Here is a 22133-nt window from a genome sequence, read left to right on the forward strand (position 1 = left end):
ATAAAAAAGTTATGACTTTTGGAAGGTGGGAGCGATAAATGGCTGCGCAGGGAAGGGGTTAAACAATGTTTGTTATTTTCTGAAAAAAACATAAACTTATATGAAAATTGTCCCTTATGTGAAAATTAGATTGCGAGCCCATATCGGGCAGGGATCGATGACAATCTCTGTACAGCGCTACAAAATATGTCAGTGCTATATAAGCAACAGAAAATAAATAATAGTCATTTACCACACTGTTTATTATATCGCACACACACACATTATTTATATATATGCTACATGAAGTGTCACACTTCCTTACACTTGTCCTACAGTGCCCACTGTAAATTGTACATGAGAAACTTTCGGCATGATTTTCCCGTACAGTTCAGTAGTTGTCACACTACCCCTTATGTATACTATGTGTAATAATTTACCATACATATTCACATCAGCACGGCGGGTAATTTGTAGACCTACCCTTAACTAGTTGGCCATTTTTAAACTCCTCCGCTGACTATTGAGGATGTTCACATTCAGACTGTCCCTATCTTTACATGTTTGCAGACGCTCCCTTTAAAGGTTAGTCCTCCCGTACTCTCTATTATAACGAGGTTGGAAGTTTGCCGACTCTCCCTGGACTGTGGCCAATCAGGTACCCCCTCGCGTGGTGGCTCCGCCTTTCGCTCAGATCCCAAGTTTCTCCTCCGAGAAAAAGCAGCGGAGACAGTGGGGGTAAGAGTGGGGTACAACGGGGTATACGCAGCTCTAACCGGTGGCGGGCAGCGGGAAAGTCAACAGCTGGCTGGTTATATGATTTCAGTGGGGTAATAAAATGGGCTTTCTGGGGGTATGAAATGGTGCTGGGGGGAGGGGTGTTGGTACGGATGACGTGGTTGAGGGGTGCCCGGGGAGGACATAGTTGTGGGTACAGGTGTTAATAAGGGGTGACTTGGGCGACGTAAGAAGGTCGGACTGTCCAGGCGTGCCATGGGCATGCTGGGAAGTAACACAGGTTATAGGGTGGGGTTGGGGTACGAATGCGTATACAGTACGGAGTAGCAGCTTGTTATGGCTGGTACTAGTAATGTTAATAAGTACCCGGGTATGTAAGAACCGATGGTACTCCCAGCAATCTGAATCTATGCTGTAAAGAGTGTTCTCCATTACTATGTACCACCCGTGACGGGGTAGTAAAGTGGTGGTAGGAGGGCACGGTCATATGGACCAGGTGTTTGGGCTATTTCAGCCTCTTTTGTGGAGGCCTTGGTTATAGGCCCTGGTGACTGTCCATGTCTGGTGGTTGTGGTGATATCCAGTAGCTGAATACCATGTTGTAACCAGCTCCTGCCCTGTCCATCATACTTCATGTAGCAGGCCCTATGGCTGATCTTACTGCATTCACCACCGCAAAATAGACTCCAAACACGGCAGCTATAGGTTACGCCGCTGGTAAACGCAGGCAAAAGTGACCTTAACCCAATGCTTTTTACTGCTGTAACGAAGTATCAATTATTCAAAGTTCTTGTGTTTACACATCTAAGTAATAATAATAAATATTGAGGTCTTTGGTGTGTACAGCACTTGTAGGGGAAGGAAGTACCTGGGACTGTTCAGACTACGTGACGTTGTCAGACAAAGTAGTGACATGAACATGGGACCTCCCAAGTTGCCAGTCCTAGGCTTTCAGGGGAAACTGATCTTCATATAGGGAGTCCAAATCTTTAATTTAAGGCCCATTAATGGCTAATCCAAATCTTCTTCTCATGCTCCATAGGCTTAAAGGTGTAGTGTTTTCCGTCAGGCGAATATGTGGGTGTACGTTTACTATCATCAGTGTGCCGCTACTTGTATTAATGAGCGCTACATGGAACTGCACTCCAAGGGCTGGTTTTCTAGTGTCTGCTAAGACTTGAATGTCTTCCATTGATTTTGTGCCTCGTGTCCAAAACAAACCTCCCTTTGTGCCAGAATGGAGCACTGACCCTGTGTACAGGCACACTTTGGGGAGTGTCGTCGCCCCCCCCCCTTTTTCTCCTCCTTGGAAACATCCAGTAGCTATGAGAAGGGGGGGGGGGGGAATTCCAGCTGCTGTATTAACCCATTGAATGACTTATTTGGATCCATTTGTTACACACAACAATGATGGGGAACAGACTAGTTAGGTTGGCCTCAGGCAAGATACACCATGCTGGCTGTTTACAAGTATTCCATGGCTGGAGGAGGAGGAGGGGGCTTCTCTAATGCTTCCAGTTCTGCCTTCACACCCTAGGGAAACTATTAAAGAGGAAAAACAAAAAGTTGAGTTTGAACACACAGGGTATTCCCACTCCACAGGATCCCTTGAGGAGTAAATTCACGTAATGGTGGCTATACGGTTTGTTGTTTTACAGTTTATCTGGTTTCTACTTTGGACGTTGACATATTATAATTTTATGGTTTTTTTTTGCCCCACAGAATATTTAGGAAGTAGTAGAGATCGTGTTTTGTGTGGTGACGACTGTTCATCTCTATATGGCCTACTGCACTACTCCCCGCTATCATGTGACTACTGTGGCACGCAATCAGTTAATCCAGTCTATCTGCTTAGATAATTAAGAGCTAATGTCCATGGGGGAGGGGGGGTATACAGCCCCTCCCTCCATTAATTCCCACCCAGTCTCCAGTTGGTGTATTTGTTTAATCTCTGAACACCCAGTGTGTGATCCCTCTTCTCCATACACTTACTGCCTGGACCTGGTCAGTTTTCCTTTGGGGGGGTGTTTGTATGACTTGATGTACGTTGGTTCCTGCTCTATTTTGGGAAAGGGGGGAGGATGGGGACTTGTTACAGACTTGGGCTTTTTCTGTCTGGCCTGGTAGACCTTGTGCTTTGGTAGTGACTAATATTTAACCTTTAGTTGGCAGCGGAATGTTGAGGCAACTGTAACATAGAGCACATTTGCAGCAGGCATTTTACACTGTACGGTTATGTCAGCTTTTTGTAGGAAATGCATTGAATCCACTCCCAACAGGATGGGGGAGGGGAGGTTGTTTTTGTTTTTTTTCCTTTTTAATTTCCTTCGGTTTTAGAAAACTTGCCCCCCTTGTATATGCTGAAGTCTTAGATTTATTTTCCTGCCGCTGTGATCCCAGGATAAACCCGGAGTGGTGCAAAGTTGTCTTTGTAACAATAATTTTTTTTTTGTATGTGAGTAGTGTGGGGGTTAACTGCATGTTTCATATCAATTTATAGCACCACTTTCCTTCCCTTTTTTTTTTTTTTAGTTGTGTGTTTTCTGAAAAAAAATAGTGCAATTGCACTCTGGCATATTGACATTTTGTCTCGTAAAGAATTTTGACATTTTATTGCATTTGTTCTAATATGAAGAAAAGAACTTGTTTTACCAAAAAGACAAAACAAAAACCACTTTTAGAAAGCCGAACAGAAAATCTGGTTTAACGGTCGTTTCGTTGTACCACAAGTACACATGCTGGAGTTGCAGTGATCTAGCTGAAGACAGTTGAGTGGAACGTGCTCCGTTGTATTATCGGGTTGCTTATCTGTCCAGTCATTCAGCAATCCTGATCTGGCACATTGCAGTATGTGTGGTCACCGTTCTCCTATGTGGTGTGGTGGAGCATGTTTTATTTTACATTTATATACATGGAGTTGCTGTTGTGTATATCAGTTTGATTATTTTAAAAACCTCTAATGAATGGAAAGCACAAACGCTGGCTCCTTTACCTTGCCAGTTTGTCCTTGCTTATATAGTAAGCCCTTCAGGGGGGCCTACTTTTAAATCCGTTTAATTCACAACAAATTCAGGTTTTCTGAGGCTTTATAAATTGACATTATCACAAAAATTAGCCAATATGATGTAAATATTGAGATTTTTAAAATTATTTTTACTTTAAACTAGTAACAGCTGGAAGGGGATCCACAGATACAACCGTAGTGTAAGACCATCACCACTAAACTACATTGGCGAACTCGAGTAGTGCTATTACTACCAACGTTGGCGATCTGAGACACACCTTCCATATGCACGTAAAAAAATCAGTACATTGGGGTGATTCGGGCCCAAAGCTGAATGCGACATTGCTGCCGCACTCAATCCTTTCCCAACATCTCAAATTATGTAAAAAAAAAAAAAAAACGAATGTATTTGCTGGATGCTTATTTTACCAGCTTTTATTCTTCGGTTCCTTCTTGAGCCTCGTGCAGAGTCATGTGCGCAGAGCATCTACAGATGCCTCTGTACTTACCATGTTACAGTGGTATTCTCCCTTCAAAACAATATCCCAGTAATAGGTGTATATAATGGATACAGAATCCAACAGACAAAACCTTGGTATGTCTACATGAAAATAATCGGAGGCATACAGAGGTACAGTAGGGCCCCGTGGACCTCTGTGGATGGGTTTTTACTGCTCCGTAAGAAGTTGGGGTATTATGGCAACTTGGAATTTGTACTGAGTCATAATACTGCAATGTGTCTGAGGCCTTTCTCAAACCGTTTTGCCCTCTAGTCATTTCATTGTAGCCTGAAAGATCCAAAAATTTGGGGTGGTGCAAGTTTTAATGTCTGACATCAGTTGTGGGTGCTCTTGGCTGTTTGTGAACTCTAGAAGTCTCCTATGTAGCTTTGTTTCAAGTGTCTGTTGTATAACCATTTTTGGTCAGTGTACATATGGTAACCATGGTTTAATGTAGTGCTTGGTTCATTTCGTATAATCCGCCTTTCTTAACTTTTTTTTTTTCTTTTTTCCACCAATACAGTTCATGCTGCAGTCACATGATTTGCCATCAGTCTAAGTTGGAGCAAGACTTTCTTCGATCTGGCACTTTATAAAGAAGGCACAGCTACATTGCCATGCAGCGAACCCCCGTTTATCCAAGCCGAGGCTTTATCACGGTCTGACTGCTTGGACTTCAGCTCTGCTGTACCCCACAGGTCTCTGTTGGCTAGTTTTTAATACATTCAGAAGGTGGAGGAGGCAGCACGAGGTCCCCCTCGCCCGCCTCACCGCGCAATGAAGCTGCAGGCGGTGATGGAGACGCTTCAGCGCCAGCAGCGGGCGCGGCTGCAGCAGGAACTGGAAGCGAGGCAGCATCAGCAGAACTCGGTGGTTGGTCCCCGTGACGGGGGTTATCCTACCAATGGCACAGAAGATACGGAGCCAGAGACCTTAAAAATGCAACGAGCACAGGCAGCAGCTCTTGCCGCCATGAGGGCTGCAGCTGCTGGACTAAGTCAACAGCCAAGTCCAGCGGCATCGGAGGAAGAAGACGATGACGATGATGGGGAGAGCATGCCATCAGAGGACGAAAGAGACAGGGATGGGGAAAGTGGGCAATACCAGGACATGGGCTCAGAGGAGGATGAATTGTGAGTGCTGGTGTAGATATGAAAGAATTACTTTGTTATAAAATAAATATGTATATAATTTATCATACACTATTTCTCTCCTCTGCTTTGCTAGCATATTGGAAGGCTGCTCTGTGGGAGGCCAAGCATCTCTTATTTGCACTGCCTTGTTCTTTTCCTGCAGTTCCTAACTTTGTTTGCACACATTTTGCCTTCAGTCTAAGGGTCAGGGTCGTCCATATCGTGCAGGATAGTTGAGGAGGCACAAATTTTAACTGCAATAAAAGTTCATAGGCAGAAAAGTTTTCACTTGAGGCCTATTTGCTGCCATTTTTTGTATCCGTTGTTCGGAATAGCAGTCGATATTGCAGTTGGTATGGATTTCATGTATAAGCCCATTAAAAATTACTCCGTATGTAGGAACTGTTTGTATATGTGAAGGGGGTATCCTTCATATATTTTTCCTCTAGCACTGTCACATGTTCTCCATCTCAAAGTTGTCATATTGTTGCACATTTTTCGGTTTGGAATTGCGGACGGAAAATATGCAGCGTAAAACAGTAGCAGCAAAGTGAATGTGATTTAACAAATGTCATCCACACACGGTGGAAAAATTCCATCCAGAAATTCACTTGCGGTGCATAACTTTTACTTCCGCAGCATGTCAACTATTGCTGCGGAAAGTGGACTGATTTACTGCGTTTTTTTTTTTCCCCCCCATCGAAATCAATGAGTAACAACAATTCCTCAGCAAACTACGATATACTGTGTATTTTGCTGCGGAGACACTCTGTAATGTCTTACAGGAGGTGACAATGACATCACAGGAAGACGTATAACCAACAATCCCTGAAAAAAATGCACCAAAAAAGTCACTAAAAAATTCTGTGCTGTTTTCCACAGAAAAAATAAAAAAATCTCTGCACCTAAGTCTGCAGTAAAAAATGCATGAAATGGTGCGGATCGTTTGCTAGTTGATGGATGTGCTGCGAGTTTCTGCAGCATTTATGCGTTACGTGTGTGGACAAGCCCTCAGGCCAAGATCACACACCGTTTTTGGCTCCGCTTTTTGAGCCAAAGCCAGAACTGGCTCCAAAGGAAAGGTAAAGAAAAGACTAAAACATTTCCCTTTTTTTTTTTTTTTTGTGTCCATTTCTGTGTTTGGCTCTAAAAACTGCATCAACACTGTGTGTGTTCCTGGGCTAACAGTAAGTTAGCATTTTGGGTGGAGAAAATCATGAACCATAATGATTTAATTAACACATCCTGTGGTATAAAGAGATGTAGGGATGAGTGCTGTCCCTTGGATGACCTAGTGATACAGTGTGTGCCAGAAGCTGGCAGCCGGCCTGCATATGTTGGCAACAAGTCAGATGCGATTAGAAACCTCAGACAGATAGGACTGTTTTGAAGTGGCAGCATCTTTGTTCGCACTATCTGTGCCAAGTTATACATGGTTTGTTCTCTTATTGGATCAACTTTGACTGAATAGTCTTACCGACTATCATTGGCTTTAGCTGCCAATCATTAAATACTTGTTTATTATATTTTTACATTTTAAATAGATGTACATCTGTGATCTGTGTACTCGTCGTCCTGATGTGAATAAAGCAACTGTTGAGTGCTCAAAATTGATTTTTGTTTTTTTTTTGCTTTTAAACACCCCTTTAGGAAGGGGAAATGGGATGAAGATGATTTTGAGGAGGAAGATGATTATAATGATATGGAGGAGGGACTTGATGTGGGTGAAGCTGCCAGACCAGTGAAAGGGGCAGGCCTGCAACCTAAGCACCCCGCTCAACAGACCTTACCATCACGTCCATCGGGTGGAGCTGAGCGTCCAGGACTGCCTCAAAATGCACATCCTCCAGTTCAGGACCATGGGGATTGGACTTATGAAGAACAGTTCAAACAGGTGTGTGACTCCATGACTGTGTTAAGTAAATTGCGGATATCAGATTTTCTTAGCTTATCTTTTTGGTAAAATAACTCAGGCCCCCCCCCTTTATGAGCAAGACGACAGACCCGTCAATGGTGGACTTGGCACAGCCAGGTAATGCTACAGCGGACACTGCAGAGAAAATGAATGGCTGGCTGCCACTGTTATTGCTCAGGGTTTAAGAAGCTGGACCTTCGGCGCTCACCTTATTGCCGGACTAGCTTAGTTTTCAGAAGTGCTTGTCATGGTGACACAACCCCTTTTAACTTTTATTGAAACGATTCCATTTAGGGTACAGCTTCATTAGAGTTTGCCAGATACAACCTTACTGGCAAAATGGCCATGGTTTCCGACTGCTGTTCACTGGTTATTTAATGTCTATGGGATATACTTAGTGACCGCGTGTGTAGTCCCCGTGTTCTAGGTCTTTGGGGGTCCCAGTGGTCAGACCCTCACACGTTTACAGCATATACAGTGGATATGCCGAAAAAGTTCTTCATGGTCAAATCCCTTTAATACAGCTATGTGCAGATGCCTTTACAGTTGTTTGGCCGCAAATGTTGCTGTTAAAATCCATTTTTTTAATTTTTTACACACACACACGTTAGCGGCTGCAGTGTGTACTTTCCTGGTGTTTTATATTGTATCAAACTAGCTATGTCGCCACTGTTTCTATGTAAAATACTGTAACCTAGCAGCAATCTGTTTATAGAATGCATACACTGCTGCCATGAACTATGTAGTATATACATCAGTGAAACCGTGTCTTTATAATATATGCACACAGTTGCCCTGGTAGTATAAAATCCCAAGTCGGCAGTCTGTACATATTGTATACGTAGTAGTTAGTATAATGTGTTATGATGTTCACTGAGCCCCACATCCTCCTCTCGGGTGGCCCAATAGTAAATTTAGAGCAGGTTCCATGTTGGGCCAACAGGATGGATGTGAGTGGAGCTACAGTGCTCTTATATCTTGGAAACCCTAAACCTGGTCAGGCCATTAGGTAGCACACTGATAAGGCAGACAGGCAAATAAAGATCGAAATAAAGTTTTATTCTAATTTGGCAGCATTAATGTGCCAATATATTGCCCAAACCTAGTAGAGGTGCCATACTGAGTGCTGAATGTCTTGTAGGACTGCCTCTGGGGGCAGGTAGATGTCTTCGTATTGGCAGGCGGTTGTCTTCATGAGACATTCCTTTCATTGCTGGGGCTTTTTGTAGTGCCAAAACGGCTGCATGCATACATCTGGGAAGATATTTTATTTTAAAACTGGTGAAAAAGGAAAAGCGGTGCAGTTGCCCATAGCAACCAATCAAGTTGCAGTTTTCATTGAGAACTGAAAAAATTATAAGTTGATTGGCTGCTGTGAGCCACGACGCCACGTGCAGGTGGTACACTAGTTTCAGGATCGGAGGTGTAGTTAGAAAACTCTAGTGTTTGCTCTTCTTAGGCCCTTGTTTTTTGAGTTGTATACGTTAGTTTGATTTGTGGAGGCTACATTGATGTTCTTCAGGGAGCGCTCACTACTCCATTTCTGTCAAGTTTGCTGTTTTCCTTTATGGCTGTGTCTGTGTCATGCTGTCGTTCTGCCTAGCAGCAGGTATTGCGTGACTAGATCCTTGTTTATATCACTCTGCTTCCTCTCTCCTCCCCTGATAATGCTTCTCTGTGTGGGTTTCTCTCTCTCACTTCCTGTAGCAGGAGGGGAGGGTGGGCACATAAGGGGCAGCTGGAGGTGTGTGTGTGTGTGTGTGTGTGTGTGTGTGTGTGTGTGTTCATTTATTTTCCCCTTCGGCCTTGGACAATTTGACGAGCTACATACATGGATATAAGCAAATACCCTTTGGACATGGAATCTGGACGCTTTGTACATTTTTGGCATGTCAAATAGGTCTCTTATGAAACCATATCGTGGCATGTTCCACCAATGCACTATTCGGCTAGATTCACACGAACGTGTCTGTTTTGCATCCGCAAAAGAACGCACTGTATTCATGCGTTGCAGTTCCGTGTGGCATCGGTTTTTGTTTTTCTTTATGTCCCTGTTGGTGCATATTTTTATATCTTTTTTTTTTTCTCATCCTTTCTTAGCAACTGTTGCGTGAAACACGGATGACTTCCGTGTGCTGTCCGTGATTTTCACACACCCATAGACTGGAATGGGTGCGTGGTCCGCAAAAACAGACTAGAATAGGACATGCAGTGAACTTCACGCAGCGGAAACGCTCTGTGTAAAAAACAAAACACATTCATGTCTGAATAGCCTCGTTGAGTTGCATAGGTCCGTGTGCTGGCCATTGCTTTCACGTACAGCACAAGGGCGTATACAACAATCTGAATAAGGCCTTAGGGAGATATTGACTCTGTAATGCTCTGCTGTAAGGTGATAACATTTGGTGTTTCAGCAGGAATTTACAGTACTATACTATTTTATGGGTATTGTGAGTAGAAAAAAAATATAATCTTGTACATTTTAGATTTGTTGAAGTTAAACTGATATTGGATTCTTTATAGCAGCTCTTGAAGTGATCAATCACTCCGAGCCTCGTATTTTGGTTCTATAAGTCCCAAGTTGTACATAGTCGTAATACAGCACTTATTAAAATTTAAGCCCATACTTTACCTGCCTCTGATTTTATATGTAGGCTTTTTTTGTGCAGATTCGTGCGGAACAATATTGTGACCTGTTCTATCAGATGGAAATGTTGGTCTTACAGCAGCATCTTAGAGGCATGTTCAGATGTGGCAGACTTGCTGCGGAAATAAGCCGCAATTTACAGTACTACACAACCAATTTGTACACATGAAAAGCTAATGGGCTATCTCAATGAACAATAGTATAATGTATGTACTAGTTGGCAATACGTAATAAACAAAATTGTGTTGAAAGTGTATACCATCCAAGACAACCACATATATAAACCAAGAGTAACTTGGTGCTTTGACCGAAAACCTACACCGGATCCTATAGACAGAAGGTCAAATACTAGCACAAACGTCAGAAGTAATACAAAGTCATTTTATTAATAGACAGATACAAAAAATTTTAAAAAGATGAGTCATACAATGAAAAACGTCAACCTATGCAGGATATACTCGTAGTGCAATCACGGTATGAACATATGTAATAGAGGCATATCAAATAAAGAGATGTCAGAGATGCGCTTGTTATGCGTAACATGCAGTAAATAAGCAGTGCGCATTAAAGTGCTATTGTGTATACAAAATACCACTAGGGTATATGTGAATGTAACACATGCAGGACATAAGCAGCAAGTCATCCGGGCCTTACAACACAAGTTGCACACAGCCCTAAAAGGGTCTAAACAAATGCCTGTATGGATGGAAGTACATACCAAGGTTGATGATCCCGCATAGAGGAGACGCCAAAGCCCGACACGCATTTCGGCAGATGCCTTCGTACATGTGGATTTTACTTTTGGGTTCTCTGAAGATTTCACCCTGTACATTGAAAGGGCAAAACCTTCAGTGAACATCTACGGCTTTTCCGCAACTTAGGGTTTGTTGACATCCGCGTCGCCCTTTCCGTCCGAGGAACCCATGAATGGAAAGGCAAAAAGAAACCGTAACTTCCGTTTGCATTACCATTGATTTCAATTAGGTTATTTAAAATATTGTTGTTTTTTTTTTAGTGGAAACAATAGCGCAGTTGACTATGCTATTGTTTTTGCTTAAAAAAAACAAACAAAAACGGAAGCCTTATGGAAACAACCATCTACAACGGAAGGGTGACGCTGATGTGAACAGGCCCATACTGTACGTTCATGAAGACTTGCAGTATGAAATCTGCACCACAAATCTGTCACGTCTCTAAACAGGACCTTCGCTTATATAGACTTTATGGTTACTAGAACATGAGAATGAGTTATGCCCACACTGCATGGCGTACACGCTGTACCCCAAAATTGAAACTTCTATACAATATACTCAAATGGCTGTAATGCTCTCTTATGTACAGAAGATGTGTTCCGCTTGCCTTAACTGTAAACTGGTTTTAAATGACCACTTGGATATGAAGTGTGTTCAGAAGTTGTCATATCCCCCCCCCCCCCCAGATGCTAAAACCTCTTTCATGTTGCAGGTTTATATGTACAGAGAAAATCCACATTGTGCTGTGGTATTTATCTTGTTTGACACTTGAAGGGCTGTCTTACTGGCACTGTGTGGTTTAACCCTTTAGTGCCCAATCACCATATAACTTAAGTTGGGCTTTGTGGCAGTTACAGGTGAACAGATGTTCCCACCTTCCAGCAGACGTTCTTTTTACCGCTCTCCCCCGGAGTACAGTGCTTTACGTCTCTGTAGGGGGTGGGGATCAGCTGGCTGCACCTGCCTCACTCCCTGTCTTACTTTTTGTGTAGCTGAAATGCGAAGAGGAGTTGGTGTCAACGTATATGTGGGGGTTGTTCTTTTGTCTCTGATAAATGCCAGGTGGGACGTTAAAGATTGTTTAAAGAAGCGCGTCTGGGGACTGTGACCGGTTTACGTGCTATGTAGAAAAACAACACAACCTGAATGGTGAGGTTCTAATGGGGAGAGGGTGGACAAACTGGGTCCCTCCACTCCCCCCCCCCCCCCCCCCCCCCCACATGTGTTGTCTCTGAATTCTCGCTGCAATACTATATATTTCTTAAAGGCTATGTAAACCTTTTGAAAAGGTTTTTTTATTTTTAACCCCTTGACGCATTATCATGCACATAAGCGTTCTAAGGAAGTATGTAGCGCGCTCCTGACGCTGCAGGGACTAACTGCGATCGCGCAGTTCCTGGCCATTTAACCCCTCAAATGCTGTGGTCTATCGTGACCACAGCACCTAAGGTGTTAAAAGGGGGGGTGGCCCCCTCAGACTGGTCACCGACGCCCCCGCAAGGCGTTCGTGGGGTGCGAATGGTTGTCATGACACCCAGGACTTGCCTCTAGCACGGCTTAACAGAAGCCTGTAAAAATGACAATAACGATCGCTGGTTCAAGTCCCCTAGGGGGACTAATAAAATGTGTTAAAAAATAAATACTGTTATTAGGGGAGGAAAAAAATTAATTCTAAATACCCCCTTTCCTGTTTTTCCTCTAAAGTGATGTAAAAATGAAACACTATTGGCATTGTGTCCTTGAAAGTCTGAACTATTACAATATACCGTTCTTTAACTCGTGCGGTCAACAGAGTAAAAACCAAAAATGTTATCCGCCAATATAATTATTTTTTTTGTCCCCTTTGAATGTAAAATGTAATAAGTAATCCAAGTCGTATGTACCAATAAAAACTACAGCTCGTCCCACAAAAAATAATCCCTTACACGCCTGAATAGATGAAAAAATAAAGTTATGGCTCTCAGAATGTTGTGAAAGAAAACCATTTTACACTTTCAAACAAAATTGTTTTTTCTTTGTAAAAGTCAAATATTAAAAAAACAAAAAACACACTATATAAATTCCGGTGTGTGGACAAGCCCCAAGGCATCATTTAGACAAGCGTAATATGCGCGCGTGCTTTTCACGCGTGTCGTACGCACATATTAGGCTATGGAGCAGTGCAGACAGTCCGTGAGTTTTGCGCAGCGTGAGTCCGCTGCGTAAAACTCACGACATGTTCTATATTTCTGCGTTTTTTGCGCATCACGCACCCATTGAAGTCAATGGGTGCGTGAAAACCACGCTGGTCGCACGGAAGCAACTGCGTCGTTCGCGCAACAGCTGTCATTCTCTGAATGTAAACAGAAATCACCACGTGCTTTTCTGTTTACAAACATCCAAACGGAGAGTCAAAATGATGGCGGCTGCGAGAAAATCTCGCAGCCGCGCATCATGCACTGATGACACACGCAGCTAAGTGCCTTTTGCGCACGCAAAACACCACGTTTTTTGCGTGCGCAAAACACACGCTCGTGTAAATAAGGCCTAATAGTAATGAGCCACAGAATAAAGTTATGTTGTCGTATTTACCGCACGGTGAAAGCCATAAAAACAACCCATGTAGGAATCGGAGCTTTTTCCAATTTCAGGCCGCAATTTTTATTTTCATTTTTTTCAGTTTCCCAGTACATTATATGGTAATATTGGAAACTATAACTCCTCCCGCAAAAAATAAGCCCTCACACCATTCTAAGAGTAATTGCTCTTAGAATGCGAGGAGTGAAAAATCCAAATGAAAAAATAATGTGGGGCTAATAAAAAAAAAAAAGTTAAATCCGTGCGATTGGTGCAACATAATTTTTATAAAAAAATATTTGTACTTTGAGATACAGCTGCTTTGTAGCCTGTATACAGAGCAGCTGTATCGTTCACGAAGACCTGAATCCGTCAGTCCCACGAATCTGAAGGGATCAGGATCGATCTGTTACCAATCACATCTAAGTTTGAGACACCGGTCCCGCTGACACTGACAGGAACATGATTTAGCGAAAGATACAGCTGCTGTGTATAGACTACAAAGCAGCTGTATCTCAAAGTAAAAATAATTTTTACTAAAAACTAATTTAGAAAGTGGCACCAATCACCCTGACCTATTTTATTAAATAAATAAATCCCTTTCAAAGGTTTACATAGCCTTTTAAGGCCCTGTTCACAAAGAGTTTAAGTGGAAATTGTGCCAATAAATGTCCGAAAACGCCTCATCCATTTCAATTTTTTGTGCGCCTTTTTTTTTTTTTTTTTTACTGCTTGCGGCAAAAAAACGACATGACCTATCTTGAGGCGTTTTCCGCCTCAAAAACCCCATTGAAATCAATGGGAGAAGGAGGAAAAAAAACACCACAAACCGCTGCAACGTATTTAGACACTTTTTTTTTTTTTTTGGGGGGAAAAAAAACGCTCAAGGTTTTTTGGTTCGCCTGTTGAGGGAAGAAAGCCTCAAAAAAACGAGTGGGGTGCAAAAGCACTTCCAAAAAACTGGAGCTGATGTTTATTTAGGCAAAATGCACACGACCGTAGCCATGTGCATGGCTGTGATTTCCGGGTCGGCCGGCCACGGAGTGACAGCTGTGAGCCGCCCGCAAATCGCGGGCTGTGCACATGTCCGCCGCCATTATTTTCAATGAGCCCAGACCCCAGAACACGGCCGTAATAAGGCTTGCCCGTTCTTTCTGCGGTCCGGACTCCGGGGCCATGTACGGACCGTGAAAACCACGGTTGTGTTCATGGCCCCATAGGGGGAATTGCGGCCGCAAAAGCACGTTTGTGTGCATGAGGCCTTATTTTTTTTCCAGGCAGAATTTTCTGCCTGCAAAAAACGCAGTGTGAACTAGGCCTTAGAATACATAGAAATCTAATGTCATTAAAAGGGATAACATGTGTAGGAGAGCAATCCGGTATGATCAAGTTTATATAATATTTGCTTTTGTTATTTCTCACAGCGAAGCATCAACGTTCAGTGTTGATGTGCAGGTTCTCTCCAGGAATCATGGTTTGGCTTCTTGCCCGCACGTCTGGTGATTGTTTCCCGTCTTTGGTTTGGACTTGAGCCATTCTCTATAAACCTTAATCTTTTGTAATAACTCACTCTTACGCGACTGCTTGCTCTGATATTATGAGCGTCACAGATTATTAAAGTGACTCCGATTTTTGGCGAGCTTTTTATGCAACAGTTCATAAAGACATTAGTTGCCACAGTGCAGCTGCTCTATGTAGGTCCATTCACTTGTTAGTGCCTGTTAAGCTGGAATCACACGTTCAGGATCTGCCCGACAAATCCTGATGTGCATGTTACAAAGAAACTGATGTCTGTCGTGGAAGTGCTGGGGCAAATCCGCGTGAGGATTAGCGCCATTGGCATTCAATAGGGCTAATCCACGGCTTTTCCCATGCAGAATCCATTACCATAATGAACATGCTCGTTGTTTCTAGCAAATGCGTTGTTTATTTTATCTTTTTTTCCGTGGCACAGGCAAATCTGTGGGGATTTTTCTGCTGCAAGTGAATGAGGTATATGTGAGCTGATTTGATGAGGAGTCAAACATTGAATTCATGCCTAAATCCTTATTTCATTCTGAACGTGTGAACATAGTCTTAATGTAATGGTGTATTTAGTCTTGACGACTGACTGATTTAGGCCCGATTCAGTCGTGTGATGGGATTTAAAAAAAAAAAATTTTAATGGCCGTCACACGGCTGCATTATAATCAATGCATCTCTAAGGGGCTATTCACACGGCTGTTATTTTAACAGACTGTGTCAACGGCCTGGGAAAAAATAGGACATGTCCCATTTTTGCCAGTTTTCCTGGTCCCTTTAAAAGACTCAAGTCTGAGGGATCCGTGAAAACTAGTTCCGCACGGATGAAAAATTTCCGTATTTCACGGCAGGCTTTATTCATGCGACCGGGTGTAAAATCGAACAGCTACAAAAAAAAGACCAAAGGGAAATTCCTTGAGGTTTATTGGTGTCTTTCCAGTGTGTGGTTTTTCTTGAAGGTTGACTCCTAGTTCTAGTAATTCAAACTTAAACACAGCTCTGCTACATCTGTAGTATTATCGTTTTTCACAACGCATCCTTTACAGTTTTCCATAGTTTGACCTATTGCATTATCTATACACAGGGAAATTACAATGCACAAACGGTGCAGCTTCAAAGAGTTAGGGCTTATGTAGACTAACATGATATACGTCCGTGCAACGCGCGTGATTTTCCGCTGCGTGAAACTCACGACATGTCCGATATTTGTGCGTTGTTCGCGCATCACGCACCCATTGAAGTCAATGGGTGTGTGAATATCACGCGCAGCCCACGGAAGCACTTCCGGGTGACGCACGTGATTCGCGCAACAGCAGTCAAAAGTATGTAAAGAGAAAAGCACATGGTGCTTTTCTGTTTTCATTCAAACATAGTGTCATAATGATGGCGGCTGCGTGAAAATCACGCACTGAGCTGTTAAGTGCCTTTTGCGCGCGCAAAACGCACACGCTCGTGTAAATCCGGTCTTATATGGTCAATTTCTGTCTCCATACTGGAAAAACCTTACAGATACACACTACAAAGCATGTGGATGCCTGATCCTCCCATACATGTTTCTTGAACAGCTCATTCTGTAATGGCAGAACCCTTTAACTTGGCACAGTCCTATAGAAGCGATAAGAAAAAAAAAAGTATGCGCCTACCAAACTATGGAACCTCTAAGGCCAAGTTCACACACCGTTTTTTTGGCAGTTATTGGCTCCGTTTTTTGACGCCAAGACCGAAGTGTCCACACAAAAAGGAGAGGACTCAGTCTTTCCTTTTTATACTGTTATTACTTTTTAGGTCCACATCTTTTTAGATCCGCTTTGGCTTAAAAAACGGATCCAAAAACTGCATCAATACGGTTTGTGTGATCCTGGCCTAAGCCTGACTGGTCGAGAGGCATGCAGTCGCATTTAATCCTCTAACCGTCCGTTCTTTTGGTTAGGTGGCATTCTATGATGGTTCCAAATTAGAGGCTCTGTCACCAGATTATAAGCGCCCTATCTCCTACATAATCTGATCGGCGCTGTAATGTAGATAACAGTGGTTTTTATTTTGAAAAACGATCATTTTTGAGCAAGTTGAGCAATTTTAGATTTATGCTAATTAGTTTCTCAATGGACAACTGGGCGTGTTTTTACTTTTGACCAACTGGGTGTTGTACACAGAGGAGTGTATGAGGCTGACCAATCAGTGACTAATCAGCGTCCTACACTTCTCATTGTTCCAGCCCAGCTTCTTTCACTGCACAATCACACTGTGCTGTGGATCATGCTGGGCTGGAACAATGAGAAGTGCATGACACTGATTGGTCAGCCTCATACACTCCTCTGTACAACACCCAGTTGGTAAAAAGTAACAACACACCCAGTTGTCCATTGAGCATAAATCTAAAATTGCTCATAACTTGCTCAAAAATGATCGTTTTTCTAAATAAAAACCACTGCTGTTATCTACATTACAGCGCCAATCAGATTATGTAGGAGATAGGGCATTTATAATCTGGTGACAGAACCTCTTTAAGTCACTAAGCTCTTTCATACAACCCAATCTACTGGTAATGTTTGTTCTATCGTGTTTATAATACGGTGAATAGACACTGCAGTGATATGTTGTTGCATATAACGTGATTATGTATGATCTCTGGCTGGATTTTCCCTCCTGGGTAAATAGTTTATCTTCATGCCACATAATGCAAGATCGCGTGAGGAAGGGTTAAGATTTACCAATGACCAAACTTCCTTTGTGGGCTAAGTCGCCACCAATCTAAAACCCTTTATCAGATGTTCGAATCTGTTTGTGTAGACATTATACATTCCGTTCGTCGTTTAGAAGTAGAAATGTGTTTGTGAATATGTAAGCACGTAATCGCCATAAGAAAATAATTGAGAGAGATTCTAATACTTTTATATTGGAAGGCTGATTCTGTGGGTGGAGAGCTACGGGGGTTAAACGGTAACTTACACTCTTATTGATCGGAGTCCTTCCTGTAATTGGCTGTCATAACAAAACCCTTGGCTGGTCAGGGACGTATTTCCAGTTTTGTCTACTGAATGCTGTGCGTTTAATGTCTGCAAAGCAATACTACGAGCAAATAGGTATATAGAATCCATTTGTTTAATGTAGATATTAGTTTGTGTTTTTGCAGGAAACGTTACACCTTGTAGAATCCAGGATGTTTTCTTCGATTAGGATCACGTTATGCTTACCTGTCAGTATGTGTGAGATGTTTCCAAGGACGAGGTGATGGAAGGGGACAGGCCATTAAAAGGCATGACAAATTGGTAACATCCGGATGAATGGGAGGTGGGGATCCATGCTTCAGTGTTGGCCCTTTAAACAAAGAACACTTGGAATAGGGCGCGACCTCTACACAGAAGGTTCATCATGTACAAAGGGGTATTCCCTGGACACCTTTAATGCACCAGTGAATAAAGATGGCAGTTGGGGATTTATACTCTGATAGAAACATTGAGAGTTGTTTCCAGTTTAGTAACCGAACATCAGGGAGCATCTCCGTTCCAAACCGTTGAAAAGGAAAGATGATGTGTAACCATTACATTACTGCTTTTTCTAAACGGACGCTGTACGTGTATGGTCATATAACGGCAACTTGGCGTCCGTGTCAGTAACGCTGCTTAAAATAAATATAATATCAGTCCTATAGAGCAAAGCTAATCCAATTTGTTTGTCATGATGCAGGAGGAGCGTTTGGTTGGTCCCTTTTTTTTTTTCTTCCCAGAAATGGACCTAGTTTTTTAGGCGGATTCGCCCCAGTAGTAATGCCACTGATATTTTGGGCGGGGTTCAGACTTATCGCAGTGTTTGTACAAACAAGTTGGTTTTTTTTCTCCCCATAGGGACAATGGTGTGAATGGGAACACCGTTAACTTATCGTCTGAACATATGCTCCAAAACCCTTCAAAAATTCTTGCAATTTAAAATGCATTTTTCAAAGTAAACCCACTGAACACTGCAGGAAGTCGTCTTCGTTACATATAAGATTCTGGGATTTAAAGCTATATCTTGGTTTACAAAATATCGGTGGGAAAGTAGTATGCATTTTTGTTTTCCAGATCTGCTAGAATAGTTTGTAGCTGCTGCATGTTACTTATATAGTTTGCTGTGTCACCCCCTCCCCCACTGCTTCTGATGACTCTGAGCTGTGGAATTCAGATTATTACTGTCACATGTCCTTGGATATCCATGTCATGGCTACACATACACGAAGAGCCTTATATATACACATCATAGGTTTAAAAAACTGCTCTTTTTAGTCTAGAAATGTTTCCATATACATTTAAAACTTGTGTATACTATATAAAAGTGGGGCAGTTGACCTTCGCAACGATCACATTTCGGCTTTCATACTTCCAATGTGGATTACAAATGGAAGTCATCTGGTTGCTTATGAGCAACTTCTCCATTTTTGTGTCTGAAGCCGTTTTCAGGTGTAAGGCCCTTCTTTCAACCACGGCATGACCAGAGGCAGGGATTATTAGGAGGACAGTCACGGCAGTATAACCGCTGCTTTCACATTAAAGTCTATGGGTAACGTTTGTCCGTTGCTTAACCGCTTTCCCGACATCTGCCATATATGTACAGCAGTGGAAGTCTGAAAGAAAAGTAGGGAGTCTGCTCGCAGGCTGAGCCTGCTCCATAAGCTGCAGGAGTCTGTTGTATGTTACATATCACACTAACTGGAACGGGTGCGATTGGAGATAACTTTGATCCTGTAAGTTGTCACGCAAAAAGGCCCTCATACGGCAATGTCGACGGAAAAATGTAAAAGTTCTGGATTTTCAGAGGTGGGCAGGACAAAACAAACGATGAATGGCTCCGGCGAGAAGTGATTAATACTACATACCGATCGTGTGGAAAGCCCACTGTCCACGTAGAATGTAATAGATAAACCAGTGCTCGTGTCCTAATGGCTGTTATCCGGTCTTTATTTGGCTGTTTCCATATTATTTTGTCTACCGCTCTTAACTAAAGTATAGGCTTTTAAATCTACTCGCAAATGTTACTAGCCAAGTGGGGAAACAAGTCTGTGGAGTCTTAATGGAAATTTCCAGGCCTGGGTTTATGTACACAGGCTAATGTAACAAACAGGATTATCCAGTCTTTCCAATTATTTACGTTAAAAGCATAACTGCTAATGTTTAAAGGTACGTTTTCATGGCACTTGAAGTCTGGTCTGTAGTTACCTACAAATCTGACGGCTGGGGTTACATGGTAGACTTTAACAGGAAGTGGCTGCATAAAACAAATCTCTCTGGGGTAAGAGGCAAACGGATCACGACGTGGCTGTATTCAGCTTGTTTCATGTGTCCAAGTGACAAATCGCCCTCCAGCTATATTGATGGATTATATTTCCACTGCAGGCCCCCTATTAGATCTACCCAATGACACTGTGGGCACTGAACGTAGCCTTATAATTCGCAGTGGTTTTGGGACATCTTTTATTTATTTTTTATTCCAGTGAAAAAATATTTGGCACAACCGGGAAGACAGCAGGTAGTGTCGGTACATATACAGTAGACTTTCCAACATGTTTGAAAATGTGAAGGAAACCATTCTTTCCCTATGGCATAGAACAAAAAATAGGTTATCAAGAGTGTACATGCCACTGTGGTATGAGTTTTTTCTTTAATATTTTAAGATCAGATGAGACGAGAAATATCAGTGCATCAACCATGTTCAATATCAATCAATATGTATATAGTTGTGCTTTAGTAACCGATGCATGGCCTTAACTTGAATAAGTGGTCTTATATACCCTGCTGACCCTACCTCTGTTGTAAAGACGATGTAGTTTTTGTTTTTTTCCAATTTGCCGGTGGTTAGGCCAGGTTCCCATGTAGCGTAGACTATGCAGAATTTCTACAATGGAAATCCGCAGCATGTCCATGTATTCTGCGTTTTAGTTGGTTTTCCGTTGCGGGTATTTCCCATTGAATTCAATGGCTATGTAAAACCTGCAACAGAAAGCCAAGTGTTGCGGCGTGTTCGCAGCGATTAGACCGCAAAAGTCACAACTACGAAAAAAGAAAAAAAACATACTTACCCAGAAGTCTGTTCGTCCAGTGTGGCCTCCTGGGTTGACGTTGCATTCCATGTGACCGCTGCAGCCGATCGCAGGCTGCAGCGGTCACATGGGCTGCAGCGTCATCCAGGGGGGATGCATTGCCATAACGGCCTAGGTAAGTATGAGCGTGGTTTCCCGCAGTGGAAAATCCGTCCACCAAAACGCACCACAATGTGGGGCGGTTTTTCGGACGGAAAGTACTGCGAGTTCCATGTCGGATACATTGCACAGTTTTTACTCATTGTATCCGACTCATTCGCTACTGTTGCCCATGGATACCTTCCCGTATATTTACGGGAAGCTGTCCGTGCTGTAGAAAGGCCCCGCAAAAGATAGAACATGTCCTGTTTATTGCTTTTTTTTTCGGACCGTGCTCTCGTATTTGATATTGGGAGCACTGATCGCAAATACGGATGACTGTTCGCGGCCGGCTGTGCCCATAATCACGGACCGTGATTACTGGAACTGTCGTCTGCAAGGGGCCCAAAACAGACATATCAGGATAGGTGACTAGTCCTCTTTAAAAGGTGTCTAATGGTATATTCATATGTTGCAGTTGAGGTGCAGTTCTAACCGCACGGCAAAAATCCGCATTGCAAAACCACAGATAGCCCAGGCTCTTTAAAGAGGCTCTGTCACCACGTTATAAGTGCCCTATCTCCTATATTATGTGATTGGCGCTGTAATGTAGATGACCGCAGTGGTTTTTATTTCGAAAAACGATAAATTTTGACCAAGTTATGACCTATTTTAGATTTATGCTGATGACTTTCTTAATGCCCAACTGGGCGTTTTTAGCTTTTGACCAAGTGGGCGTTGTAAAGAAGTGTATGATGCTGACCAATCAGGGTCCTACACTTCTCTCCATTCATGTACTCCACACATAGTGATCTTGCGAGATCACGATTTTCTGTCACATACTCACACATTAACGTTACTGAAGGGTCTTGAGAGTGAATAGACTTCACCTCCAGCCAGGACGCGATGTCTATTCACAATCCCGACACTTCGGTAACGTTTGTGTGGAACTTCATCACAGCACAGCATGATCTTGCGAGATAAACAAAATTTACTGTTTTTCTAAATAACAAACACTGCTGTAATCTACATTAGTGCCGATCACATTATGTAGAAGATAGAGGATCTGTCACCACATTATAAGTGCCCTAAGTTTTTTTTTAACTAAAATACGTTCACCCTCTTGATACTAGATTTCATTTCTAGTCCTTACAAAAAAAAAATTCACGTCCCGTATAACCCCTTTAATCTTGGACCACTAAAAACTAGACAAGTCAAACAGAACGTGCGCAATTTA

The 22133-nt window shown here is 42.5% G+C and overlaps 1 protein-coding gene across 1 annotated transcript in view; it reads left to right on the forward strand.

Annotated features, from left to right (window-relative positions):
• The first annotated feature begins 597 nt into the window (after positions 1-597).
• Positions 598-22133, forward strand: part of ARID3A (AT-rich interaction domain 3A) — a 66152-nt gene continuing 44616 nt past the window's right edge. The window contains exons 1-3 of the mRNA XM_075825361.1: positions 598-717; positions 4745-5354; positions 7005-7248. Coding sequence (XP_075681476.1) covers positions 4999-5354; positions 7005-7248 — 600 coding nt within the window. The 5' untranslated portion in view covers positions 598-717; positions 4745-4998. The remainder of the gene's footprint in view (positions 718-4744; positions 5355-7004; positions 7249-22133) is intronic.

The sequence above is a fragment of the Rhinoderma darwinii genome, chromosome 1, assembly GCF_050947455.1.
Source record: "Rhinoderma darwinii isolate aRhiDar2 chromosome 1, aRhiDar2.hap1, whole genome shotgun sequence".
Lineage (NCBI taxonomy): Eukaryota > Metazoa > Chordata > Amphibia > Anura > Rhinodermatidae > Rhinoderma > Rhinoderma darwinii.